Source organism: Schistosoma mansoni, chromosome 4, assembly GCF_000237925.1.
Source record: "Schistosoma mansoni strain Puerto Rico chromosome 4, complete genome".
NCBI lineage: Eukaryota > Metazoa > Platyhelminthes > Trematoda > Strigeidida > Schistosomatidae > Schistosoma > Schistosoma mansoni.
This window is the reverse complement of record NC_031498.1, coordinates 1,423,743-1,443,702: the sequence shown is the minus strand read 5'-3', so window position 1 is coordinate 1,443,702 and position 19,960 is coordinate 1,423,743. Positions and strand designations below refer to the sequence as shown.

Here is a 19,960-nt window from a genome sequence, read left to right as displayed (position 1 = left end):
CCAGTGCGGCCGCGGATCCGATATCGTCGAGACCACTGTGGTGGAATTCTTCTTCAATAAGTTTATCTAATTCGTCTAAAATAATCATTATCACAGGGAAAATATGGATCAAAGAAAGTCAATACACAGTATGATATATATATATATATATCAGTATTGGAATTAGTGGAGATCATAGTATGTTTACCATACTAGGACGAAACGGCCGTTCAGTGCTTCCAGGTTTTCAATGGTGGTCTAGCTTCAATTGACTCACGCTTTCAACTATGAAAATACTAAATCTCTACAAAACCCCTTCTGATAATATATATATATATAATTTCACAGCCGAATTCCCGAATCGATCTGAGCTAGACCACTATTAAAAACCTGGATGCACTGAACGGCCGTTTCGTCCTAGTATGGTAAACATACTATGATCTCCACTAATTCCAATACTGATATATATATATATATATCATACTGTGTATTGACTTTCTTTGATCCATATTTTCCCTGTGATAATGATTATTTTAGACGAATTAGATAAACTTATTGAAGAAAGTAAGCGAATTGTTGTGCGGAATCTTTAACTTTATTTACCATGTATATATAATCACTAAATCTAACCGTTTTGTTTGTTATGCTACTATGTAATGCTGAAGTTACTACTTAACATCAATTGTTTAGATTAACTAAATGTAATAAGCATTGCAAATGAATATATCTGCACTTTAAAATAGATAACCCTAATAAGTAATGAATATAATCAATAATATAAGCACATATTATATTAACCATAATTTTATTCTTTATGCTTTAAACTCTTATCCAGTATAGTAGGGCATTTTACGGATGAATTTTGCCATTATTAATGAATGTATCATTAACTCCACCACACACAATTGTAACATCATGTAAACGTAACAATGGAGGAAATCAACAAGACTACGTTTTAGGCAAATAGTAATAGTAGGACGAAACGCGCGTCCTGGATTCCACTGCTAGCCACTATCCATCTTTGCTTACCATGCTTGTGAATTTAGGCTATATCGAGGCAATACGCACAGTATGCACATATGCCAATTAGAGACTGACCAGTTGCAGTCCAAAACATCAATGGGAAGATTCAAACAAACAATACTAAGTAAAGAGTAATAGTAGTATTAATGATTGTAGAAAGAACCGGATAAAATATGGTTACAATAGAAGAAATGAAATAGAATTGTGCAAATATAAAGAATCAATGAGTTTACACTAATTATTAGCTTTCTCACCTAAGGCTTCCAAACATTATTGTAAGGGCCCCAACCAGTTAGATTAAATCTATCAACACTTTTCAAGCTTCATGAACTGATGTCACGGTTTGATTTTCCGGCGCTTATCTTTTTTCTAACCTACTCCTACATCAGCCGGCATTGTGTTCCTACGTAAACGATTGTTGGACATATGTGACACGTGTCCTAGCTGTCTTGGTCAATCAAGATTCCCAATCTCATCAACTTATTTCCTGCCTTAACCTCTGTTTAACCTAAGCATTATGCACTCTATTGTTCCATCATTCATAAACATTTTTTTTAAATTTTAACATAATAGATAATCCTTGGAAATGGAGATACTAAATTACATAGTAATAGTAAACTTTCCAAAGAACAATAAGTTAGGTGTCGCATGAATCTGTACTGTTGGATCAAGTTTTTTCTAAACTAATAGAGAAGTAGTCCAACCTCTCTAATCCCCTATTTATATTATCCTATAAATAAATTCAAGTGTTTCATTGTGAAGTTAATTCATCTGAGAGAAAACTCATTTTAATTTAATTTTCCATATGTGGATTAAATCTCCAAATAGGATACCTTGCCAGCTAGGTTTTGTAAAAACTATTCTTGATATAAAATCAAGTTTATTACTAAAAGGATATGGTCATTATTAGTACGTTCCTTAATCCCATACACACTATAGGCTTTTGTTTGTAGAAGAGCAAGCTATTAAAAATATGATTTAATAGATTAAAAAAAAGATATTGAATTAATAATTATTTCAGAAATGAGGAAGTATATTGGTAAGCTCTTTATGTTATTAAATACTTGATGTCCTTATTACAAAATAGACTAATGGGGAATTTTCTTCCTTCAGACAATTTACCTGTAAGTGCCTAACAAAGTCACTGCATATATATACATATATATATATATATATATATATATATATATATAAATGAATAAGTGGACTCCATTGAAATGAATGACTTCTAGCACTAATTTCCTTATTATCTATTATGTCACTATCACCTTTCCTGACTCTGTAACTTCAAAAAAATTGAACATTTATGGTTGTTGAATGTATGGAGTGGTTATACATTTTTACCATCAAAATACATGATTTGGTAAATCCCATCATAAATATTCTTCTTGTAATTGAAGAAAATATTCCAATTATCTTTGATTGTACATCAGTTCTTCCTCCTCTATGTTTATCTCCTAATACTGTGTCTTTTTTGATGTTGAATATGTTTTATCTACTATATTTTGTACAAATTCAGTAGTTGTTATTATTATTTACATATATCTTATAAACAAGTTTGACAAAATTAACCAGTTCATTATTCTTTTAAATTAGAAATTTCATCCTCCTTGTGGATTTCTGTAGTTTTACCAAATTTAAACATAACCTTTGGTTTTTTATTTTAACGGGGTGTTTTCTGTTTTTCATAAAATCACATATTTTACACTTTCTTCACACATGATGATCGAAAGAAAACTTTATTGAATGTAATAATCATTATTGAGCACCAGATATATATGCGCCCAGGTGCCCAAACTGAAGCAGGTGGTTTTCTTAGGAGGCCACACCCGGAGCCTTTCGCCTAAAGGTCTGATCCAAAAAGCAGTGGAGCATCGTGAGGTAATGCATTCCCATGGTAGCCAGTGACCGACGATTGATTCATACGCCATTTGTTCCCTCAGGATACTGGAGCCAGCCCATGTGCACCATTGGTTTGGAATGAGGGTTTCCCAACTTCCCTAGGTGGACTCGCCGTGTCTACCAACCCGGTTAAAGCGCTGGACATTCGCTTTTTTTCCTCTCAATTTCGTAGAGGCTATATACGCGTGGCCATGTGAGAGCATTTCGAGAGTGAGAACGGACTCTCCTCACACTCGGCCATACCAGGGCATTTGAGGGCGGTCAAATATATAATGGAACTAACAAACGAATGTGCTAAACATTCTTTCTTACTATCAACGTTATCAAAAAATTTGTATTTCATATGGTGATTTGTATGTAAAATCATTCTTCGGTTTTTTCTTTCTCTATTATTAACCATTGTATGTCAAAGAAAAAAATATCACCGTTCTAACACTACTTTATTTAGAAGAATATTTATTGATGAAAAGATCATTTAAACCTATTTTTCATCGGATTAAGTTCTGATTATTCACAAATATCTGACAGATTATATTATGAAGTTTGGAGGAGGGGGGGTTAAGGAAAAGGGTGAAATAAAAGAAAAACAGTAAAATAAAGGTGAACATACCGAAAGAAAAAGAAAGTATCAGAATGTTTTTTATTTGAAAACATACTATTACATAAACAAATGGTTAATTAATTACAAATGTTGACCTTATAAGAGACGGTTTTCACAATACATCGACGTTAGCTTATATATTTTCATCCGCGTATTCGTTATTCTAAGTGAAGTATTTGGCGTACGTTTGTATGGGAAATTGTTTACAAAGACTTTTCTGGCTTGCTTGAAAGATGTTGATATCCCGCAAATAATAACTGAAAATTAATTAACACGTTAGGAAAACATTTTTCCCACCATCATATATATATATATATATATATATATATATATAAAAGTAGCTTCAGTTCACATCCTTAACCCCTATTTATCTCAATTTAACCGCAGATTAAGTCATTTTTCTGCAAAAGACGATTGTTCTTTGTGTTTTTGTCGCTTTGGATTACTTACTAATCATTTAATTGATTCACATTCTAAAGCTATTTTGTCAATAACAATAGTTTAAGCATTTCGTGTTGCCACTACCTTTTTCTATCAAATTATTATAAATACTGTTATGATTATTATGTATCTAGTTTCTTTTTATATGATAATATGATCAAGTGCTCGAAACACACACAAACACCACCACTTTCAGAGTTTCTCCATCATTTGTTACTTGGTTGGTGTTCTCTGTGTTATATTTCAGGATGTTGAGGTCTAGTGAAGCAGAGGTTTCTGCTTGACTGGTTGTTTTGACCTGCATTTGCTCGTACGTATAGGATATAAGGGCTAGGTCATCTGAGAAATCTAAATCGTCTAGTTGCATCCAAGAGAATTAATGAATGAATATTTTGCGCTCACAAGACACACACAATTACAATTCAATGAAAGAAGTATCATATTTACTCAGTTGTGAAAGTTAGAAACTTCAGAAGAATACAATACCTAGACTTATTACTTGTGAAGAATTATTATAACTATTTAGTAAAAGAAAAAGTGATACATCTTTATGTATACAATGTTAACTAATCTAAAATTATAAAAGAAAATAATTGGTTACATTACAAAATAGGGATGAGATCAACAGAATTGAACAGTTTACTTTTGAGTGTTTGTGAGAGAGTTTAAAAGTGAATCATCTACATCTCCATCATCACAATAAGCGATAGAAACCCCTATGTATCATGTTTAGAATGTTGAAAATTGTTCGGAAGAATTCACTTTCTCATCACACAGTGAAACGAACAATGTTAGATGTAGCAAATGCTCACTCTTCTATGTACACATTTGATGTAACACATAAATCAATCAGTGTTTATTCCCACTTCTTTCATAATAAACATGCAAAGATAAATTAGTTTAAGTAATGGTACACTGAATAAAAGGCCCGAAGTAATGAAGTAAGAATGTTAAATTCGATAATCTGTCTCATATATATATATATATATATATATATATATATATATATATATATGAATTGTTCATATCGACACAGCGACAACAATTGTTCTTCACATAATTTCATCTCGGTAACTCTTCAATGAAATACATATTGAATACGATCTTGCAGTTGATGATGAGATTTCCATGGAACTGTTTATGAGTGTGCGAAATATTCAGGAAAAGAAACATTTTGCGTGAATAAGTTCACACTCTGATATATATATATATATATATATATATCGGTGTTTCTATGAAATTGAGATTAGAAAACTAGTACTATGAGATAGAAGAACACTGAACTATAAGAGGCTTCATTACTCCTATCTACAAAATACTTGATTTATACAAACAATTTGACCATGAAATGAGAATTGGCTACAGGATCACGTTTTCACCTAAGAATCGCCTAAGGGTGACGCTGCTACATACTTCTACCAATTTTTTTGTTTAATGTTTCCTCCAAAATTAATTACCACTTAAATCTTGTTCAACAATGTATACAATATATTGTCACATGCTATCTTATTTGTAATTGATTACAGAAAGTAATTATATGCTTATAGTATTGTCGCGCTGGAGCGATTACCAAAATGACAGTGTGGTTTGGTAGCCATTTCTCATGAAATTTTCTTTCTGTGCGCAATTAATATCGATAACAACAGTATGGTTTTTTTGAATAACGTGTCCGTTTTGAAATAGCATGGGCCTATGGTAAATTTAATTTACGAACGGGATCTAATGCTAAGTCGATAGACCAAACGACTGACATATCACATTTTAACAGTAATAATAAAGTTTGGAATTCAGGAGAAGTTTAATGTTTAAGAAAACTAATTTGATATAGAACAACTTTGTATTATATCCTAAAAAAACATACCCTTAACTTACTTAAATTACAAACTAGAAGGGACAACATAAAATCCATTGAAAGTAAATGTCAGTGTGGAGATTTAAATTTCGGAAATGCTATCACGATTATTGGAATGAGCCAACGTTTATGAATAAAATCAAGAGAACCTTGGGTCTTCTCAATATTATATATTTGAAGAACTCAAAACATTCAAAGTCATTAAAGTTTATCATACTTCTACGAAAAAATATGTTTGTGGAATGTTTCGTATAAATGGGATGTGTGTACCTCCATTGAAAACGTTCTTAGTTGATTTTTCATTTATCGTTTTCATTAGATTCTCTAAACTAGACAGTTTAATTACAAAACTTTTGTTGTCATTCTGAACATTATCAGGACTTCATGTAAAATTGTGCCTATTAGTTCTTCCTTATGTGTATTATTCAGTTTTTTCTTTTGGTCCAGTTTACTATTAGTTTTTTGCATGTTGATTGTCAGTTTTGTTCGACCTGTGATTGATTGATCTGTTTTCCTTATGAGGTGGTAATAAGTCGAATACTTCTGGATGATCCTAGAGTTTTGAATTTAGCTTAGACTTATTTTACGATTAAAATTCAAACTAACAATCCATTTGTCTTTTTACAATTATCGTGATCCCTTTACATTTTAGTGGCTAGTGAATTACGATCGTCAATTGATGTTGGTCATATGAAATCAAAGAAGGTATGTTATTATTTAACTTGTGTTAATCCGGCGTTTTGTGATATCTTTGCTACACTAGTTTTGTTGTTTTCATAACATGACATTTATCTGTTCCGTTAGACATAGGTTGGTGACGGTGAACTCGAATCGCTGCTCGACCTAGTTGTCGCATTAGTTACCACATATCACCATAGTATTTTCTATAATTTTCAGAGAATTTATGGATTCGGACCTGGACTATCTAGCTTCTCAATTTGAAACATTGCCGTTGAGGTAGTTGAATCTCGACCGTTGTCATGTGATTATACGACTGTGACCCGTTCAGTGTGGGATTAATCTCAAATTTTGCTGTCATAATCCATATTCACTCAGTCATATTAGTTTATTGTGTAGGCGGCCTAATGAATTTTTTCATTACGTAATGACTTTATTGTGTCGCACCATGAACTTATTAAAAACTCCATAGGTAAGGATTCAATCGTCAAAAAAAATACTAAACAAGCCTGATATTGGTCACTATTCAGTGATTAATCAATTGTAGAGTTTTTCTTTCAAAACTGTACTAAAGATGATGCTTAAATTATTTAATTAAAAAAAGGTGCTTACATGTAAAATGACCAGCCCAGAGGATGTAAGACGCATGTTGGACATTTACTCAATATTTCACTAACTCATGGGCAAAATGAATCAAATTTACGTGAGATTGAAGTAATTATTGTACCTAGTAGTTTTTTGTTTTGATGTTTCTATGGTTGAGACTGATAGAAAATTGAGAAGTCTTTTTGTACGTAGATGGCTTAACGTTCAACTTTTTGGTGTTGTGAATTGATCATTGACAAAATAGTTATTTCTAGCAACTCATAAATCACAAATTCCACTTCCTCAAAATTACCCTACAATGCAGAGAGGATAGTACAATTGAACGTTCAGTTTACTGAAAAGATGTGTGGAATGACATTTATCTGAATTTTTTTTTAACATTTGTCCGATTAGTTACAAAATATTCTTATCAAAACATTGTTCCACAGAACGAAAAAGACACATTTTACTGATACACTAGAGGCAGAATAAGTAAACGTAAAAAAATGATGAAGGAACAACAGCTATCCAAAGAAATATGTTGGAAAGATGGGTAAAGTTAAGACAAGATGCTCTATAGAAGCTACAACAGACAAAAAACCTATTTTCATCCAAATTGAATTTAAAGGAGACGATGTTACAGTGACAATCAACAAAAGATTAAAAACCATTCTGATCAGAACTTATCCAGTATAAAACATTATGTTCTTTACTCCAATCGAAGATCGATTTATACCCTTTACATGTTACCACCAATCGCGTATAAAAATTGACGTATATCTGCCAAAGCAGTTGCATTTTTAGAACAGTAAGAAAAACCTACGTTCGATTCTAAGAACATATCACAAAAGTTTCAGATCGAAAGGATTAAATGCTTTAGCGATGCTACTGCAAAATATCAATATGATACATCAAGTTGATAGACAAACCTCTCAACATTATCGATTGACTGTCGAATTCGATGAAGCTATCAAACAATTCAAACCAAAACTTATGTATACTAAATGGAACAGTTGTAACTATTTTCTTACCATGGTTACTTTATTATCAGGTTATTACATCAGTCTTGCAATTTTTATTAATAGTATCACTTCTTCCAAACTCATAAACTTATTAAATTCGTTTGGTATTGTTTGGTTGAGTCGTCCCATTGATTTTTGGGACTGTAATTGATCAGTCTCTTATTGACATATGTGCATACTGTGCGTATTGCCTCGATATAGCATTAATCCACTATTCATCTTTGCTCACAAACTTATTGTGTGTTATTTAAACTGACTGATCTTAACTCATGTTATTCTTAATTGTTATTAATTTATGTTCAGCTTATTCATTACGTAATCAATTAATACATTTCTTTGATTTGATGATCTAGAATCTTCTCCCACATATAATATGTTTATATGTATGTCTTCACTCTCACTACTACACATACATTTTCACTGTACTTACTTCACTTACTTACGTCTGTTACTCCCAATGGAGCATAGGCCGCCAACCAGCATTCTCCAACCCACTCTGTCCTGGGCCTTCTTTTCTAGTTCTATCCAGTTTTTGTTCATTCTTCTCATGTATGTCTCCATTTCTCAGCGTAATGTGTTCTTTGGTCTTCCTCTTCTCCTTTGGCCTTCAGGATTCCATATGAGGGCTTGCCTTGTGACGCAGCTGGGTGATTTTCACTGTAATAAACATTTAAACTTTACTATAATTTTGATTTTCAAATGTCATAGGTTGTAAGTAGTTGATAATTGCCTTACTAAATTAAGTGAATCCATGAATGCGCACTGCTGAAGAGTCCCATAATAGGACGAAACAGCCGTCTAGTGCTTCCAGGTTTTCCATGGTGGTCTATCTTCAATTGACTCATGATTTCAACTATGAGAATTCATATTATTTTAGAATATTAAAGATTCCCATTGTGAAAAGTAGGACAATACATGTAAGCGATCAATTGTTTTCAATGAGATCGTCATCAGGCTTTACTCTAATATACATGAATATTTATACGAAAATGTTAAACCAATCAAGGCTATTTGACTCAATAATCACAATGAAATAAAATACATCACCGAGCATAATAGGTAAAAGTACAAGTTGATAGTGGGAAGCTAGACGTACTCATAGTAGTAAGAATATTAAATTACGATAACAAAAGTCTTATCAGTAGTTATTTTGTTAAATCCTTTGTTCTTATTCTATTCAAGATAATAAAGGGGACTAAATTTATCTACTTCACCGTAAACATTTCAGCCTTTTGATAAGAACCTATAACATGATATAGTTCACTAGGGATTATGATCAACTCAGCAATAAACTTACTGTAATACATAATTAGAAAGTCCACTGTTTTTACATGATCAATGTAATTTTCAAAGTTGAATATGAGCTCAGAGTTTTAAGTCAGTTTTTATAAATACGTTCAATAGTTAACATCGTGACTTGATATTTACTCTATGACCTTGAAGCCTTTTTCTTGATTCTTATTAATTCCTAACTTTTTATTCTATGATTTCTCTGTTCTAGAGAGATGTTCATCGACTTAGTGCTACTATGGCTAGTATATTCCGTACACCTAGTCGAGATAAAAATTTTACTTTGAACAACCAATCATCTACTGATCATGGTACAAATGGCTCTGGTATCAATACAACTGGATCATATAGATCCATTAAACGACGTCAACCTGTATCTTCTTCATCACGCACTCAACAACAATTATCAGGTCCTCCTCTACCTCCACGTCCATCGCCTACAGTTTTAGCTAATTTCAATCTCACGGGGGGAAGCGGGGCAGGAGTAGGTGTTAATGAACAACTTTCACCATCAAGTCAATTATCTTTCAATCCTGACAGTTTAATAACTGATGCATCGAATTTATTGATTTCTTCAGATCAACCATCTTCCGAGACATTAATATTACTTGGGGTATTAAATCAAATAGCTGGTGCCCTCTTTGTAAGTGTGTTTTGTTTTGTAAGTATAAACGATATACAAATTTTTGTACTAATCAATGAACAGCAACTTCCTGTATAACAACTAAGCATACAATGAAAATTATACTTTACAGACGACCCTCAGTGATGCCTAAAATAACCTTGAATAGGTGAAGCCACCTTTTAACCAATTAGAATGTACTACATAAAGCCTTGTGAAGAGTTTATGGTTAAGATTTAAAATTAAGGATTAAGATTTAGGCTTAGAAGTTTGGTTTGGGAGTTAGCTGTTATGGTTACAAATCAGATTGGAGAAATACCCGGCAACCATATGAAAACATTATTAGTTAGATTCCTAACTTTAAATATCAAATACCTTTAAGTTACCTTCAAAAATCCGTAAATCAGGTTATATTATATATATGAAAAGTTAATCACTTTGTCATCATTGTGGGAACCACTCAGGCTTGTCACTTATACTTAAGTCTTACGTGTTCATCAGTTTTAAACATTTTAATAAATAACAACAATGGTAGGTTTGGCTTATATCTTACTAAGCTTTTAATATGATTCAAGTTATCCATCATCACGTTTTGAATTTCGAGTGAAACCCCAGTAGGCTCTTTCTTCAATCTGATTGTTTCGTGGATGAATTAGAATAATTCCTTTATTCATTGCGTAAAAAGCACTTATAGTTTTGTTTTTCCAATATGTAATTTCCTACTATATCATTGAGATGGTGGAGAAGATTTGTAGCTCAGGTGGATGATTTTGATCGAGTTTTGTCCCCTGAGCTGGATGGTTTGGTCTTGGAGCTTTCATTGTCCTTCTGAACGACATCATCTGCACAAACTTCGGTTTGAAGTGAATTGTTGTCGATCTAATTTTCCAATAACTTTATCGACTGTTTAATTTTAAGATGCTGTCCAAAACACGAACCAGTACATATATGTTTGTTACCAAAATGTACGTGAATCCAAACTGCATATCATCTGCACTATCTGTTTTCGTTGATGAATACACCGAATTAGCTGTTGATGCCTTCAATGGTTCAGTTTCAAATGTATGTAGTGATTTTAACCCATGTAATTGTAGCTTTCTTTCACCACTAAATCACCAAAATTTAGATTTTTCCTCTACTTCAGATGCACATCTAGATTTATTTTTCGCTAATGACTTAGTAATACATATGACTCGTAAACGTATGTCCCCACAAGTAGAAAGATTTCGGATTGGGAAGAGGCTTTACATGAAGAAAAACTCTATTGAAGTTTGTAAACGATATGGTCTGGTAAACCAATAAATTAAACATCTAAATCCGATGTTCACTTACAAACCCCTTCCCTGTACCATACTCTTCGAATTCATGGAGACTCTAAAGACCTTACAGGTGGGAGATACATCACCGACTGCCCACCTGAATGTTTGGGACTTAAATGAGTCTTTTTACGTCAAGCATCTGATGTTATGCCTTCTGTTTACGAACGTTTGGAGAATATGTGTGTTTTGATTTTTACTGCAACTGATGTTCGAAATTGTCTCCATTCACTTAACTCTTCCCAACGTTTATAACCTGTCAAAATCCCGAATCTCTTTTTTTACGAATATCTGTATGTATGCAGTTATCGATCGGTTTCATTTATGATGTAAGAAGATTAAGAGAAATGTCTTGAAAAACACGATGCTGAGAATTCCATATTGTACTGTACATATATTATTGAATAAAGTCAATATTTTCAATCCTCATCAGATATTCTGAGTTCGACACTTCCGGTTGTTTTTCCGTCCTGTTTCTGGCTACATATTACATATTTGAGTATTCTTTTCATTGGAGATTTCATTCCAAGCCATAGATTTTAATATATTTATTGCTCGGCTGCGCTACAGAGACATACACCATAGCAGGCAGTTGCAAACATTTTTAGACGCTTTGAATATAATCCGTCGTGAAATTCACACTTCCAGTATTTAACACTTATCTATCGACTGAACAGAAAATAGTCAAAGATTCTGGGTATAACACATTTATTAAACATTGGAAACGTTGCTGACAACTTCAGCCAAACTTGAACCGTGATAGTATTCAAAGCCAGAGATCTCACAGTAACGAGAATGACTCTGTACCGATTGACCCATGAGACTCGGTTGCTTGGCAATCAGGCAAAACATACTGTTATTAAAGCTACAACATAGGACCAGGCACATATATGCACCGGTCCAAGTTGCCATACCTCATTAGCACAACAAGATGAACACCGAATTCATAAAAGTAGTTAATTTAGTGGTGTTAATATATAAAAGAAAGGTTGTATATAAGGAAGAAAGACAGATATGAAGCAATTTTAATCTCAAGTGTATAGGAAGATGAATAGTGTATATACCTGCACCATTGTTATCGATTCTGAGCCATGTCACCCAGAGTCTCCGACCATTGGTTACGATAGTCACGCGGACCCCAACCAGGTAGTCTGCATCTACCAACATGGCTTAGACTAGAAGTTCGTGATTTCAAGCACTGATGCCATGTTTTGGTTTGGCCGCCCATACTAGTCAGCATATCACGTTGCGGTAATCGGTGTTCAGGCATACGTAACACGTGGCCCAATCATCTCAGTCGATAAAGATTCATGACCTCATCAACTGATTTTACCATCATTCCCTGATACCCTGTGTCTAACCTCACTATTACTTACCCGGTGATCCGAGCAGATGTGCGCAATATTTCTAAGGCATCTGTGGTCAAATACTAGTAACTTACGAGTATCTTCTACTCTTAATGGTCATGTTTCACAGCCGTAAAGCAGAACAAAACGAACTGCTGCCCAGTATACTCGTCCCTAATTAATAAACGAACATCTCATCTTCGCCATCGGTGACGTCAGTTGGCAAAAGCCAACTTATTACCAATCTTCGTTCTTGAATTTCCTTCTAAAGACTCACTTATCATTCCAATTTTTTATCATTACTCTAATATATTTTATTCGTCAATAGTTCCAGATTTCAGATATCTTTGTATATGAAGACTGCACGCATTTCTAGATGGTTTAGGACATAACTACTTAGTTATGAATACTTAAGATTTGTTCTGTTTGTTCACGTTTATCACTGCTAAAAAGTTAGTGTCTTTATTCCAGTATTTAAATTTTTATTGTTATATAGTATTCATATGATTTCAAAGTTGGATCCTATTTGTCCTTTACGTTAAATAAAGTCAGTTTTCTTCATAGTTGAAAGCGTGAGTCAATTGAAGCTAGACCACCATAGAAAACCTGGAAACACTGGACGGCCGTTTCGTCCTGTTATAGGACTCCTCAGCAGTGCGCATCCACGAACCCGCACTCACTCAGTTTTAATGTTGTTTTCACTATTGTTTTTCTTCTTCAAGCCTCAAATACAATTATTACGTACTGAAAATGTTGAATTACGTTCTACTATTAATAAATTAGAAACTGAACAATCTAATTGGAAACATTTTCGTAATCGTGATAATCAACTACTTATGCGTACATCATTGAATACTGGTAATGGAAATACACCTCATTCAGATCATATTAATTGTTATTTAATGGATAATACTAAAGTTAAACAAGAAACTGAAAAATTACGTCAAGATTATGAAAATTTTACTAAAAAATCACATGATTGGGAAAAAGAATATCAAAAACAACGTTCTACTATTGAAAGAGAACATAATAAAATTGCTAAAGAACGTGAATTATTAGAAAATGAACGTACTGAATTAGAATATCGTCAACATCAATATGAAGAATTACGTAATACATTACAAGCACAATTAAATATATATAAAAAAATGGGTTTAAAATTAACACCTGTAAATAGTACAGGTTAGTTTTAACCTTAGTTTGTTTGTTTTTTTTAAATTGTTACTAATTTCATTATCAGGAGTTATTTCTGTTCGCACCATACAATGACTCTAATTTCATATGTCTTGTTGATTGAACGTTATACTTGGATCATATGCTAGTCTCGTAACCCCCAAGCTAGAACTAAACAGCGACTTGAACACGAGAGAAAAGGCACAAAATATACGAGAAGCATTTTACTACAAAAGTTCATTTATGTACAAAAAATATAGGGTTTTTATAGTATTTTAGAAATCCTTGGGTTTTTCTGAAAATTCTGCAATGCTACTCATTTTTATTTATTTAAACATATAAATATTGGTACTAGGGGCTCCAGATACATATACGCCGCACAAATCTCATTTGATTTGTGTGAGGGCTGTGATACTGCCCATGTACCCAAACCGAAGCATGTGGTTTTCTTAGGGGGCCTCACCTGGAGCTTTTCACCTAAAGGTCTGATCCACAAGACAGTGGAGCATCATAAGGAGATGCAGTCTCATGGTAGACGGTGACCAACGATTGATTAATACTCCATTTTTTCCTTCAGGATACTGGAGCCAGCCCATGTGCACCATTGGTTTGGAATCAGGGTTTTCCAACTCCCCTAGATGGACTTTCCATGTCCGACAACCCGGTTAAAGCGCCAGATATTCGCTTTTCGTCCTCTCAATTTCGTAAACAACAGTAATGTCACGATGAAGCAGTGAGTAGGACTTCCCTGACAGAGGTTATATACGCGTGGCCAGGGCATTTGGGGGCAATCCGTTAGCAGAGCGTGGTTTCCCTGAAAATTCTGGAACATATTAGCAGTGTTTAATCAACCAAATCAGAACCTCTACATGTGACTTTTCATTTTCGCGATATTTCTAGCAAAACTTCTAATCAAACGCTGATTGAATAAAATGCTCCTTTATATTTCCTGAGCTTGTCATGTCTATTGCGATAAATTTTCTGGATCATCCCAACACAATTAGACAATCAATAATAAATTTTGTCTTCTTAGTATCTAATTAGTTGCTTACTGTAGCTGACATAAAAAAACCTTATACAGCATTGAGAATAATAACTTTTGGATAATTGACTCTAATTAACTTTACATTCGTTGATGAACGATTATAATAAGTGCATCTCAACCCAATTGATGTGTCGGTGCGTCGTACGTGTTTGAGATCACGTCCATTTAACCCCATTAATACTGAACATCATTTAAAATCCATTATGGTAATCGGTGTTCAGGCATACGTAACACGTGGCCGAATAACTTCAGTCGATGAACATTCATGACCTCATCAACTGATTTACCATCATTCTTCACTTAGTTTTTCAGTGATTAGGTTGACCAATTTCCAACCGCTAAGCTCCAACCTCAAATCTTTATTCCTTTTTTTTGCCGCTAAATAATACTGTAGTGAACGAGAACTCAGGTGGGGACAATCAATTTATTGTTTGATACAAAATTACAAATATCTACATTAAATATGAGAACCATACATTAAATACTTTATTTTCAAATCTTCCATCATTTGTCATTTACATTCTGTATGACTCTTCCGATTCATAATTTCTTTATATTTCCTTTTCTGTTACATACTACTTATGTCTTTCGATATAAGTAGCATACACCACAGTACCACTACCTCTCACACATGCATAGCTTAAAGCTAACTGCTCAAGCATGTACCTGTTAAATAAGATTGTTTACGTATGAAATAAGTTAGTGTAAAACAAAAATCAAAAACTATTTAGTCTTAATTTCTACGAATCAGTCTGTTTCATTCATTTCTATTTTACAGAACTTCAAGAACTTCAAGGCCAGTGTAATTCAGATGATTGTAATTCACAATTAAATCAAAGTAATTCGTCTATAATAACAAATTCATTCGATGATTATTTAAATGAATTATCTGGAAGTAATAATACTGAAACTAATCGAGTCCATTCTGGTGGTATCAATGATTTTACAAAACCAATGCACTTTTATTCAAATAGTGATGACTTAACAGGATCTCGACGTACTACCACTTATCATTCTACTGATCTAAAACAAGGCTATCTATATTCTCCAGATGCTGATATTAATCCGAAACCATCACTTGCACCGTCTGGTTCAACGCGAAGTGATCATGTACCGATACATTTACGTGGAAGCTTAGTCAATCAAGTATGTGTTTATCTATTGAATCTATCTTGGGACTATAAAATTCTTTTGTTTTGATAGTCTGAACTGATTCTCGTATTCCAAGGTTTAAAAAAGGTGATTCATGGGATTTAGGCCCTGACACACCAAATTCATTTATAGAACCACGTGACCTGTCATGCATGTAAAAAGACTACGAATAAATTACCTAAGCTGTGATTGACACACCGAATTAATAGTGCACAGGACATTGATAAACAATACATCTGTCCTTCAGTCCTAGGAAAGAACGTATATAGACTGAGACCTTGTTAAAGTGTATAATCGGCTTCGTCCAATGGTGTTCCTTGTTTATTATATGAGCATTGGTAAAATGTGACGATATATCTGGTTTTTGGCCAGCCTATCAATAATAAAAGTGACTTATATGAAATCAGAATTTGAAAAATTACTGAGGTTTTAGAATCATTTACTCACTCCCTGACTGACTGATTATTATCTTTCATTCCAGCAGAGTTACATCTGATAGTTTTGAATACATTTTTATTATTTTCATTTATCTGAACACATTTTAAATGGCTTACTGAAGCTATTGCTTTAGAACTTTAAAATCGCCACACTACAGAGTAATTTCAGTGCCCGAAGTTGGACTACTTGCAGTAAATAAGCACGTTTTCCTGGTTCATTTTAACCACCAATAACTGGTATAAAACGAAGGAATAATGAAAAACAAACATTCAGTTACATGGTATCATGTTGATGGAACTCATCAACATTAAACGGCCTCCTGAAGCAAACATCTTGAACTACATTTAATACGCTCAAATTGAAGATTAGATTTTATAAACTTTCGGTCATACAAAACCAAACCACATAGTTGCAAACTAGCAAATATAACTCTTACGAAATGCTCGGTATTAACTTGGCTTAGATAGTGAATTACTCAATCACAATTAAAAATAAAAATTGTTCGTATACACTTAAAAGGATCACTAATTGCTTGAATTCACTAATGATGGGTTTGTTTATGCCAAATAACACTAGTGACCTTCACCTTACCTGTTGTGCCCACTAATGTCCTGACACTGATTAACCCACATAAATTTCTTCTACCTTTAACCTATCCAGTTAGAGCAGAAGGATAGCCAGGTAATGTATTTTGCATACTTTATGACTTAAAAATTCACGAGACCATACGCACCAATTACATGACTAGTATGCACTGCAAGTACAAAATTCTAATACTTAACAAATACGTTATAAAGTTTTCTGTATAATAATCAACCATTAAACAGTTCTCAAGTCCCGACTCTTTAACTTGTTATTTACTGGTATCTAACAGTTAGTTTTGATGCTTGTTTCTTTATATTTCCTTCATATAGAATAATATGCGTGGACAGGTTTGTTTGTGTCCTCCCTCACCCTGTGATATAAGTTTTTAATAACTCACCTTTTTCTAAGTTTATAGTTTTCTGGTGTATGTGTGGGTGTGACCTCCTTCTCAAAAGCTCTGAATTGTGATATTTTTTTAACCCTTTGTTTTTTTAGTTTATTAGTTTCACAAGTGTGAACACTTCACTTTGCTAACTTTACTGCTCGTTACCCCGTCGTTAGTTAGAGGTGTGTCATCAGAGGCCACCTACGTGCATCATATATATATTCATAACTTTTTAAGGAAGCACCAAGATCGCTATTCTGTAGATTATATTTCAGAGAAAATAAACTTTACCTCATTCAACAAATTATTAACTCCGGATTTAATAACTCAATGGATAGTTCTGTGATATCTAAAACCGATGTTTTGGGGGTTCGAGGCTCGGTATAAACATAAACAATGGGCTCTAGCAGATACGTCCAACTGACGAGTCCCGTACTGGACAAAACGTGCTCCCTTAATTCAACCGCTAGCTGCTTTCCATAGAGGAAATATAGTTATCTCATTTGTCATTTTGCATTTATTTATACACATAACTCCATCAGTAGTTACAAGTGTTCAGGTCCTGTCCAATCAAAACTTCGTTTTCATTAACCTATATTTTTATTTCTCCGGTATTACATTCCTTGTTTTTGAACTTTGTGTTTTTTTAGTTCCTCCCACTACCCATATATTACTTTGTTATTGATCCTGTTAATAGTTTTTGCACTCACTATTCCCTGGTTCCTTGTAGCAACTTAATTCCCCTATGCTCGTTTGTTCCACGTTATGCATTGCTTATGAACTGATGATAGTTTGATGTGGGAGGATTCCTGCCTTAATACTTATCAATTCATTTCATATGATGAGTAGATAACCCACAGTTTATACTTGGATGTTGTGCGATTCAGATGGACACGCTTTCTATACATTTACCCAACCATCTATGCGAGTGATGAAACTGAAATGATTACAAAGCTTTGCTTGGCAAGCCGGATTAATAAGCACAAAAATTGATAGCATAAATACACAGTTTTTCTTCTCACTCAGACATGAACAAGTAAGCTGATTAGGTGCATTATCGGATCCCTTTAATGGCGTATCTTGTTTATAATTTCTCACTTACTGTTTAAACTGGAGTAAGCATGTCAACACAAGTACATAACATGCTTAGAATTGACTACCTTATCGGATGTATCTTCTTCATAAATAAGATTGTTTCACTTAATCAAGAATTGTGTTGAGTTAATCGACTGACGGTAATAGTTCTTTTGCTTTTTTTCTCGTCGGTTCAGTTTAATTTTCAACAACGGGATTGTGTTAGTTTTTGTCAGCAATTATATTTCTCACAATTCCAGCTCATTATTATTAGTATTATTCAACCAACATTTAAGTAGTAACCAACTGGTAATCTATTTTCCGTAATTCTAATGATAAACAATTGTGGCTCGAATCATTTATTAGAATTAATTAACTCATCTTGTATTATATCACTGAATCCTTAGGTTCAATTATAGTTTTGGAGATGATTTTCATATGATGTCCGTCGAACTCAAAGAAACTTCGCTTGCGTTTCAGTTAATTAGTCCTTACATTGTCTATGAATATGGTTTATCTTTTTTTTTTAAAAAAAAATATAATTTATTACTTTGTATTAATTGCTCATTTCATTCTCAATTGTTTTTTTTTCTTATTAGCCCAATAGTCCACGTTCATCAGATATTCTATCAGATAATAATCGTAGTAATTCAAATGAAACATCAATATCTAGTATTGGAAAATCTATTCCTAATTCTTCTTCTTCTTCATTATTTTATGATTCTAATCCACTTATGAAATTAGTTGATCATACAAAAGTACGAACATCAGGTTCTCTTAGTAAATCTAAAAAAAATTATCGTTCTAGATCACATCAAAAAGATACTTAAACTTTGGATTAACTTATTAACATCTCAATATATTATATATATTATGTTACGTAATTAATCTACATTATGTTTGACTCGAGTTTCTTTATTTTATAGAATATATACGTTTATATTTGTGTAATATGATACACTTTTTGTTCTCATTTATTGAAAGATTTTTATTCTATGTTATTTCTGTAATATTTCCTCGTTTAAAAAGAAGTAATCACATTTCATGAATTGATTACGTAATGATTGTTTAATTATGAGATGCACCGATTTCTCTTAATTAACTTACTAATGGTCCCCTATGTATATTTTTCAAAGGATATTGATAATAATACTGTGCCTTAGGTTATGTTCATAGGATATGAATCAAGTATCATCATGATGAATATATTGTACATGTACACTATTTTCTTCTCTCTCTATGTATTCTCATCACTGTATACATACATACAAACATACAGATGTATTACTTCCAGATGTAAAATCATGATAAATAATGTGCAAAAATGATCATAGTTTGTTTATATAAATTGTCTTTCATATTTCTTTTTTATTATATACGATGTTTTATTCATTAATTTATTGTTTATGATAGAAGAAGATGATGATCTTTTTGAATGTTTCTTCTATTCT

At 33.0% G+C, this 19,960-nt stretch overlaps 1 protein-coding gene across 1 annotated transcript; it reads left to right on the top strand.

The window, feature by feature from the left end:
* Positions 1-503: 503 nt before the first annotated feature.
* Positions 504-19,339, top strand: Smp_172570 (hypothetical protein; the record flags this gene model as incomplete). The annotated part of the gene is made up of 6 exons (XM_018796505.1): positions 504-543; positions 6,451-6,503; positions 9,585-10,016; positions 13,380-13,767; positions 15,654-16,021; positions 19,109-19,339. 6 exons carry the CDS (start codon positions 504-506, stop codon positions 19,337-19,339), a joined length of 1,512 nt encoding a protein of 503 aa, XP_018651640.1.
* Positions 19,340-19,960: the final 621 nt, after the last annotated feature.